The following is a 9901-nucleotide window of genomic DNA, read 5'->3' on the forward strand; positions in this document are numbered from 1 at the left end:
ATATGGCCCATATACACCAACTGACTCAGAACCAAACTACACAGGAAACCCAACCTTAGCAGAACGTAGCGTCGGGGTTTATGAACCCTAGCAGCCCTTGGAGCACAGCTCCTCATTGTCTCACATCTGTAGAAAACAAAACAAGGGTAAAAACACCAGCATTGCCAATATGCCACTGGGTAATAACTCACCAATTTATGAATCATTAATGTGTAGGAGAGTCTCAGGACGTGTTTTTTTTATTTTTTTTTGTTGGAACCTGTGAGAGACAGATGTGTCGCACAGGTTTACAAGGTGAATGGCGCTCTTTCTTCAGATCCGGACAGGTAGGCGAGGGAAATGAAAGGGGTGCGTGGGCGACGCTGAGCTGACCTTTCCGGCACCTGTGACATCACCTGACACCCGATGCGGCGCGAAGGTCAAGGGAAGCGGCAAACAGGGGTCGAATGATCTGAAAAGAGTTTGCCGACAAAGTTTCGCGAATGGGGGAAGGGTGAGAGAGGAAGTGAAACTCGAAGCAGCGAGGAAATAGAGGCTTTGATCAGTGTGGGTCTTTCAAGGTCAGTTTCAGTACTGACTGACGTTGGAGTTATCCTGTCACAGGACACCAAAACTCCACTTAAAGTGCAAAACCAAAAAAAGAATAACAGGATGTAAACAAAGAGGCAAATAAAACCAAATAATCATGGAAGTATACACAGTACTTTTCCAAATGATGACCAGGGTCAAAAGCATGAAATGAACTCCTCCTGGACTCTGGATAGTAAAAACAAAGACATGCAGATCTTCTAAGATCCTCAGATATATGTTGGTATCTGCCAAAACACCAAGTGAATTATGAGCGTTTTGTTACAATCCATGAGAGCTGACCACTTTTCTCACTGGACACTGACCTCGCTGAGTCATAAAAAATGGTCGGTCCGAGTACGGTTTGTCCCGACCTGGACCTTTTTACAGTCATTGTGCAGATCATTGGAGAATACATTTGTTTTGGATAAGACAGCATCGCACAAATATTTAAAGCTACAGTACTTTGGCAAAAGAGAGAAACCCCAAAGATATCTGTAGGGAATTATAAAAGCGTTCTGGTTTCACAAGCAGGAACCCACCCTTAACTTTGAAAGTCTTACTTTAGTTTAGTGCCGTGATAAGATTTCTGATATAAACAAAGAGAGAGGAAAATGACACGTTAGGGTTTAGGGGGTTATGTATCCATCTCGTAGCTGCACATGGGAACAGTGAACAGTGGAACATGAGTATCTGAATACTCTAATTGCATTTTCCAAGAAGGTTATGTCGAACAAGTATGTCGATTTTGATGGAGATCAGAATCTGGGGTTTCCAGTGAAAGTAGCAGAGACGGAGACCAACCTCAAATGTGAACACTAAGAATAGGGGTCAAGTACAAAACTAGGACTGTAGCTGTTTTATGAATCATTAATGTACAGTTTAACCTCAAAACCCTCCTCCCTATGTGGATGAACACTGTTGGAAATAAGTCGGAGTAAGAGCAGGAAGTGAGCATTAAGGGACCAGTAACACACCGGCCAATAAATATGTTGTCAGTCATAACCTCTCCATGGAAATGTGCTCCACAAAAACTTAGACAGAAATCTATTCACCGTCAATCTCTGTCTCTCAACGAGTCGCTCGGTTTTGTTAACGCTGAATTATTTTTCTTTAAGCAAAACAAAACACGTTTGCATGTGACATGAATTATGTTGCATAAAGTCACATTTTCTTCTTTTTCAGCCAAGTTGTTGTGTCTCTCTTCGTGCTTGCAGTAATGGCACCACTTTTATATACAAGAGGTCTGTAAACACTAAAACTACTTTTCTTTCCTCTCCTAAACCCAGCAGCATGATTTGGGAAGCTCATTGGCTGCAATTCAAACGACCTCATCAGCGATTTCAAATTGAGTTTCCAGAATATTCTTGGTTGAAGTGACCTTGGAAGAAGTGATCTGCCTTCTTCTTCAGCAGAAACAACTAAACTAAGAATACACGCGCTGTCTTCCAGCCTGGGGATACTAAATGGCCCCTCTGCAGCGAGAGAGATTAGTTCTTATTCAGTCGCCTTCAGGAGCATCGCTTCGTATCTGGCAGATCTGGAGGCATGCCAGCACCCGCCCTGTGAAATCAACATCGCAGCGCACCGAGTTGACAAGTGCGCCTCCCCCTCCAAACGTTGTTTGACATACCCATCGTTGTAAGCTTCGCCTCTGGATGTTTCTTTTTTTTAAAAAGGCAGGCTCAAAGCTACAGATTATACATTTTGCTCTCAACCCGTGCGGGTTAAATAACCTACAGAGGGAGCGACAGCGGGAATCAGGCTTTCCATCTCTCATTTGGAGACAATCAGCTCGCGCGTAAAAACGGCTCCGGGGCATCGCTGAAGGGAGAGATCCGTGGTGTCTGGATATTTTGTTCTCTTTTTTGAATTCATTTGCGACTGCAGGGTTGAGGGACGGCGCAGGGGAAGCAGCAGAGTGACTGTCTTTGTGGATTGCGAGCATTGGATGTGCTGACATTTTGGGACTTGAGCGCGCAAGGCACCTGTGGATGCAACTGCCCTCCTCCTCCCCTGACGTTTGGACTCCAATCTTTTTTTGCAAAAAAAAAAAAAGGGTTCAGCACAAGATATAGTTGACACTCGTTGCAGTTTCAATCAAACAGCCTGCAGTTCAGACAAGAAGCACGCCATGCTGTTGAGCGTTTCCTTCCTCGTGGTCCCCCTGCTCAGCATTACCGGCTGCGGCTCGTCGTACGTGCCGTGCCAGCCGTGCGACCAGAAGGCCCAGTCCATGTGTCCGAAGGTGCCGGTGGGCTGTCAGCTGGTGAAGGAGCCCGGCTGCGGTTGCTGCCTGACGTGCGCGCTCGAAGAGGGCCAGCCGTGCGGCGTGTACACCGGGCCGTGCACGCGCGGGCTTCGCTGCCTGCCCAAGAACGGCGAGGAGAAGCCCCTGCACGCGCTCCTGCACGGCCGGGGCGTATGCAGGAACGAGAAGTTGTATAAACTGCTGCATCCGTTGAAAGGTAGGCCTGTGGGGAGGTGACTGATTCAGATCACAAACATGTTTTAATCATTATAGTTATCATCATTAACAATAACAATCATTATTAAGATTACAGTAAACCTTCTCTCCTCCTCCCCTTATTCCACTATAGGGCTTTCAAGTCTATCCAGCACTAAATGTGCAGTGCTCTGCTTGGTTTACTTTGTGTCCGCTCTGCTGATGTTTCTGTTGCATTTGCACATAGTGTGTCATCAACCTCTGATCTAAAAGGCTCTGGTGCAAAGAAACAGCAAACAGCTGGATGGAGATGTTTCTCCTCTCTTGTTAATGCAAGAATTTTAATGAAGCCCTCAAGTGACACACAGAGTGAGCCAGTGATGCAGTGGTGAATTTAAAAAACAAACGACCTCCAGAATGGAATCACCAGTCCAAAAAAACCCACTTTCACTATTTCCCCTCTCTGTCATAAAACATTACTCCAATATGCATGAGTTTGCTTTTTGTTTTCTAAAGTTGGGGGAAACAAAAGAAAAGAAGGTGAAGTGAGTTTAGGCGCCCTCCTCTGACTCTATGGGAGCCATCGAGGCTGAAGGGTGTCAACTCACAGCCCTCTTTAAGACGGGCTGACACCTGTCATTACCGAGGCACACGACTCAAAAGCCCCCGTGCGCCTTGACCCTGTGAACTCTGTCAACAATGGGTGCCGAGCTTCGATCGACCTGTCATCTTGCTTTGAACAGGCCGTGTGGGGCTGCGAGCCATAAATCAGTAGGTTTCGTGTGAGTGACCCGTCGCCCCTGGGCCCCCAGCCGACATAAAACAAGGGAGAAGATTACAGGTGGTGCTCCGCGAGACTCCTTTTTGGCTCCTTTAAATGGCAGTTCAGGGACAGTCACTGTGTCTGCGCTTTGTGGGAAATGTTGCACCAACTCTCTTCAAGGTGTGAAATCAGATTTCCCTTACTCAACAGTTTCTTTTCTTTTTCCTTTTTGTCTTATAGCCATTCTTTTGTCACTTCTCCCGCACACCTCTACTTTTTCTACATCCACCACCTGTTTATTTTTTTTCCCACACCTAACCCACCTTTTTGTCTCCGTCTCTCTATTCTCTCCCACCACACTGCCTCTTCTCCTCTTTCCCTGCCTGGCTACTGTCCCTCTTCATCTTTTACACCCTATTCTTCTTCTCCCCCCCCTCCCCCCCTCACCCCATCCCCAGTTTCACCCGTTCTGTGTTAAGCTTTACTTTGCTGCAGATTGGAGTTTTTAAAGCTACTCTGGAAACATAAATAACCTCACTCGCTGTGTTAAACTTCAGCCAAGGAGCCGCAGTTCTTCCTGCTATAAGTCCAGTAACAAAAGGCAGAAGATAAAAAAGGATGGAAACACTGAAATACTGTCATACAAATGTTTCATTCAAATTCGCCTTGTTTCAGTCCATTTATATTGTTTTTATCATTACATTTTCTGTTAAATCTTTGGCTGCATTCACTCCAGCAGAGTAAGATCAATCAGAGCAGCTCCGTGTCTGAGAAATTGTTGTTTAATACAAAAAACAACAACTCCAATCTTCTATTCATCTCCCCTTCCCTTTTCCACCCTTTCCCACACTATCCACTGCTCCCTCCCACCCGTCTTTGTTAGTCCCACCCTGGTCCCTTCATCTGTCTCCCTCCCCCTCCCCCTCCCCCTCTCCCTCCCCTCCCCTTCCTCTCTACATCTCGGCGCTGCAGGCAGGCCCAGGCTGTGCAGTGATTCAGCAGAATGCAGGCTGAGCGTGGGTTACTGATCCCCCATCTGTCCGCCCGTCAGCCAGCTTCTCCATTAACTCCACATCTCCTGCTGGGCGCCTTCTAAACGCATAAATTAAACAAAACCCATATGCACACTGATAAACACACACCACATACACAAATTACATTTCATAGACACTGGAGAAGATCAACAAATGTGTCTGCATACACGCTGTGCATTCATAAAATGTAGTGCCAGTCTGTTTTAACACATCCTACCATTAATGCACCATTATGCATGTGTGCATTTTGCACAGTTATAATGCAGTGACACAAGTTGTCATTCAAATCTGGATGAAAGCTGAATAAAACAGTAGCGCGTGAACCATGAAGCTCAAGTTCTTCTTCTGCAATATTATCGGCACAGATTTCATGTTAGTTTCCCACATGAAGCGAGGAGGAAAAAGTCAAGAGCAAAGAAAGGAAGGAAGCAGTTTTCTGTCACTTCCACCTGCAGGGATACGGCTCTGCAGGATCCCCACGTCTCACAATTCAAACACGAAGAAAAGGGAGAGGAAGAAAGAAGAAACGAAAGATGCGATCAGTCAGCACAGGTCAGATTAGACAAACTCGAGGATTAGCAAGTGAGGACTTGATTGGGTTTACGCTTGCTGCTGATCTGCCTCAGCTTTCTCTGGAGGAACAAAAAAAAAAAGAACTGTGTCAGCAGGAAACTGCAGGATGGGGGAATCTCTTGCTTTTTCCAAGAACCTGCCATTATGTGGATGGATGACATCATCTTCATCATCATCAGTGGAGGGGCTCGGCAGGTTTTCAAGGCATCGCTTGCAACGTGGCGATGACCTTGTTTCATCGCCCAGTTAGCTTAGTAGCTTAGCGATCACGCCAGTGCAGAAACGGAGGGGTTTAAAAGCAGAATTTGCAATCTGCCAAAATGAAAACGGAAACAAGTGCGTGACACAGCAGTGGAAACGGGCCAGCTGTGGCTTAAGACACATACAAGGCTAATGCTATAGCTATAACTGAAGGGGAATATCAGTTTAAAGGGCTTTTGGGAAAGAAAGCCACAGCCACTCACTCTGGCCTCGACACAGCCGTTGCGGTCGTGTGAATGGAGGGTGGGACGAGGGAGAGGGGGGAGCGCTGAGGTCTGAGCGACTGTGTGCGACTCCCCAAAATGTAGCAAATGAGCTGTATTTTTGCACGGATGAAAAATGCATGTACATGAGGGTTCCTGTGGGGGTTGGGACCCAAAATGGGCTGCGGCTGTTTCTGGTGGCTTGCCACATGACAAGTGTAATAGCATGTTTTCATGGGTCTGGGTGCCAGGGTGAGACTAAATATCTCATTTAGGTCACCGGCTATAAAAGTTTTTAAACCCCTGGTCTACATATACCCCAAACTGGCAACCTGTCTTGCCATAAATGTAGGCTATGTTGTTCTGTATGTCAACACTTCCAATCTGTAACTGGCCAGTGGCCACTTACTGCTAAATAAGCATTCAGCTGGTGCAGTGAAATCGTCACGTCGTATTGTGACGTTGCTGAATTGGACTCTGCTGTCTGTTGCCCTCACGAGTTAAGCTTTACTTTTTTTAAATTGAACTACTCAAAGAGGTGCTTTTCAAAGTGGGAGCCATCACAGAGCTTTTGATTTTGAACCTTCTTCACACAGCCTCTCAAAAGCAGCGGATAAATGCTTTGAAGCCCTGTTTTGGAGGACTAACTGGACTTCTGGTGCACATTCATGTTCTTGCTTCTGTAGTTGTGTTTGTGTTCTGTCAAACCGTGCATCTTGTCGTTCATGCAGTAAAGCTACTGATTCTCCAAATTAAAGATTTTGGCCAAGTTTTGAATTATAAAATGTTTAAAAAAATGAAAGCACATGTTTGACAGAGACTTAATGTATTAAATCTAGTGCACAGGGAGTAAGGCTTATAGGCAGTGCGTGGAGTTTTTAAACACTTGTAGCGCCACGTATGTACAGCATATGTACAGCATATGTACATGCACGACCATGCATGTGACACACTACACAGTCATTGAATTGCATGCAAGCTATATGACGTCCCTCAGCTAAATGGTGACAGTTGTTGGTGGCGACGCGCCAAGAACTTCAGTGAAGCGCCAGAAAAAAGACCGAAAAGTAAAACTGCTGATGAATGCAAACAATCCAGTGTTCAAAAATATTCAAACCATCAGCTTTGCAAATGATTTGTGACGAAGGAAATGCATTGAACACTTCTGCAAGGCTTCAGGCGTACACGCAGTTTATTTTGATGATTTATGAGCTTAACTTGCAGTTTCCAAGAAAACCTCATAAGGCACCTTTTAATAAACCTCAAACATGCATCATAACGACGAGTCTTTGCACTATATCAGATGGAGAATCCAACGATGACGCCGTGCTACCCGTCCCAGAGTCCATGCAGCCCCAAACCAAGGCGCCTTTGTATGGGAGGGACCACATCGGCAGCCGGAAGGCCCATGCCATGAAGCAGGCCAAAGACCGCAAGAAGCAGTTGGCCCGGCTGGGACCCGCCAGCAACCTGAACTTCTCCCCGCTCAGCCTGGATAAACTGGAGCCTGAGTTCGTAAGTGAAGTAGAGATTATAAACTCAGCTCACAAGGGAATCATTATAAAGAAACCGGTTCTGACAAATCATCCATGATGCCCTGCAGGGCCTCTTACACACAAAAGGTGTGAACAAATGACTAAAGTCCTCATTAGTGGACGTATTTGCCGCCTCCTTACATTTTTATTTCTGGGCCATTTTGAACCATAATTTTAAACTCACATTGTGACCATGCAAATACTCACGTGTGTGTGTGTGTGTGTGTGTGTGTGTGTGTGTGTGTGTGTGTGTGTGTGTGTGTGTGTGTGTGTGTGTGTGTGTGTGTGTGTTCAGGGCCCCTGTGGGAGAAGACTAGATAATCTCATTCAGAGCATGAAGGACACGTCCAGGGTCTTGGCTCTCTCTCTGTACATCCCCAACTGTGACAAGAAGGGCTTCTTCAAGCGCAAACAGGTATGAAAAGGTCTTTTTGTGGGTTGCATCGCATATCTGCTTCTTACTGTAACTACAGCAGCTTGGTTTTCGAGACAATAATCTGATAAAGCAGAAGTGCGACAAGCGCCTCAATCCCTTTTCTGCGAACTCTATACTTGCAGTGTAAGCCGTCTCGCGGTCGGAGGAGGGGGATCTGCTGGTGCGTCGATCGGTTTGGCGTGAAAATCCCCGGCATCAACTACGCCGGAGGAGACCTGCAGTGCAAAGAGCTCGACAGCAGCAGCAACAGCAACGAATGAGGGGGAACTGGTCGCGTCTTCTTAAAACCTGCCAATCAAGCTAGCACACTTAATGACTGCCAATCAGGAAAATATAGCACAGATTCTTCTATATATGGTCAGGTGTGATGAACTGTGTTTTTTTGTTGTTGTTCTTTAGAGGGGAGCTGAACTGAAAAGCTCTCACATGTGGCTCCCCGCTGATCGTACTACGTTTGAGGTTAGCTATCACCTCACCTCTTTATATCCATAGATAATAGAGGATTATATATATATTTGTATGATATCGATACTATGTTGTTTATTGATTGTGTTGCTAGATTTAGTTCTGAGACAAGACATATTTTCCATGTGGCTAAAAAATTAACACTTCGTTCTAATTTCTTTGACAAGCAACGTTTTATTAATTGTTAATCATGTGAATGACATAGATGTGAGAAGCATTCTTTCATACATCATACATTGACTTCTAACATCTTAATCCTGCCTCTGACCCAATGTCACTGAACACTTTCTCACCTTTGGGCTACTTTTTCCAGGCAGGGAAAGAGAGAAAGGTTCTGCAGGATTCCTGTAGGAGCCATGTCAGCATGATGGCTTTAATTGTTTGTTCGGCATAGAGTCAGGAAAGCATTTGTCTGTTTTCACTAATTGGAGCCAAATCTACAGACTTGCAGCTAACAGAAGCCAACACACTTAAGGGAATAGTTTGGCATTTTATATTCATAACAAGTGAGATGAATCGATTGATACCACTCTCGTATTAGTCTGTTAAATATGGAGCTAACGCTGTAAAAATCTTAAATATTCAGCTTTAAATTTTGGAGAATCAAATCAGAAATGAGCACCAGAATGCATCTGAATTATGTAAATGTTTCTTGCCAGTTAGAGATGATTATTTTCTACATCTCACGTAGCTCTCAGAAACTAACATACTGCATTGTGCTGTCAAAGGTGAGATATTTGACACTCTGCCTCCTTTTTCAAGTCCAGACAACTGCCTCCTCTGTTTTGTAAATGTATGTACAGTGTATGTGTGTGTGTGTGTGTGTGTGTGTGTGTGTGTGTGTGTGTGTGCATACTGTATGTGCCATGCCCTTATAGTTCTCAACTCCAACAAGCTCTGGTTTAAATTCTCACAAGGCCAGCCTACCCCAGCTACTGTCCCACAAATGTGGTGCATCTCCTTTCTTTGGCACACAAATCGTATGCAAAGGCACCGCGTTGTTTTATTTTTCCACCTGAAGGGTCTTCACTGCCACCACACAGGCAAATTTGACTTGCTCTCTGGGTTTATCGGGTCCTGTATCCTGCAGAGAGCAAGGTCGCCGAGTTTCTATGTAAATTGAAGTGCCTTCTGCTCCACGCCACTTTGAATCCCCATTTGCATGTGGACTCCTTGTGTTGTTGAATGATTGTTGTTTTTCTGTTGGTTGCTGACAAAGATCGCTCAGTCAAAGCCCCGGTGGACAACATTTTTTTGTTCTGTGATTCAAATTTTGCTCAAAGTCTTTTGTCGTTGTTCTAATCGTAACTTTCATTTCACGACCCTTGTAATCTCAGACATTCCTACTAAGAACAGCCAGTTCTTCTCTCTGTTGATTCTAGCGCACAACACAGTGACACTCTGAGCATTTCAGAATCTCTTAAAAAGACTAATGTGAACATTATGGTGAAATATTTATCAGGCGTGTAATTGATGTACTCGTTTTTGTTTTTTTTATTGACAAATCACTATTTAAATAAAGCTCATGTACTCACAAAAAAAAAGGCATAACTGCACTTTTGTTTGAACTCTGTTGAGTCAGTTTTCCTCTTTTTTTTGCGGCTGCTATCTCTCTAAC

The 9901-nt window shown here is 44.9% G+C and overlaps 1 protein-coding gene across 1 annotated transcript; it reads left to right on the forward strand.

Annotated features, from left to right (window-relative positions):
• Positions 1–2029: 2029 nt before the first annotated feature.
• igfbp5a (insulin-like growth factor binding protein 5a) lies at positions 2030–9821 on the forward strand. The gene is made up of 4 exons (XM_068719655.1): positions 2030–3035; positions 7151–7362; positions 7678–7797; positions 7941–9821. The coding sequence occupies exons 1-4, from the start codon at positions 2702–2704 to the stop codon at positions 8076–8078; spliced, it is 804 nt and encodes a 267-aa protein (XP_068575756.1). The 5' UTR covers positions 2030–2701; the 3' UTR covers positions 8079–9821.
• Positions 9822–9901: the final 80 nt, after the last annotated feature.

This window comes from Cebidichthys violaceus, unplaced genomic scaffold, assembly GCF_023349555.1.
Source record: "Cebidichthys violaceus isolate CVI_PGR_0920_01 unplaced genomic scaffold, fCebVio1.0.p SCAF_24, whole genome shotgun sequence".
Lineage (NCBI taxonomy): Eukaryota > Metazoa > Chordata > Actinopteri > Perciformes > Stichaeidae > Cebidichthys > Cebidichthys violaceus.

What these genes read in the sequence shown, in the direction of transcription:
- igfbp5a (XM_068719655.1), top strand. Translation starts at nt 2,702, where the DNA reads ATGCTGTTGAGCGTTTCCTTCCTCGTGGTCCCCCTGCTCAGCATTACC. An exon ending in ACTGCTGCATCCGTTGAAAG is followed by an intron (nt 3,036 to 7,150) that starts GTAGGCCTGTGG and finishes GCACTATATCAG; the next exon opens with ATGGAGAATCCAACGATGAC. An exon ending in GCTTCTTCAAGCGCAAACAG is followed by an intron (nt 7,798 to 7,940) that starts GTATGAAAAGGT and finishes CTATACTTGCAG; the next exon opens with TGTAAGCCGTCTCGCGGTCG.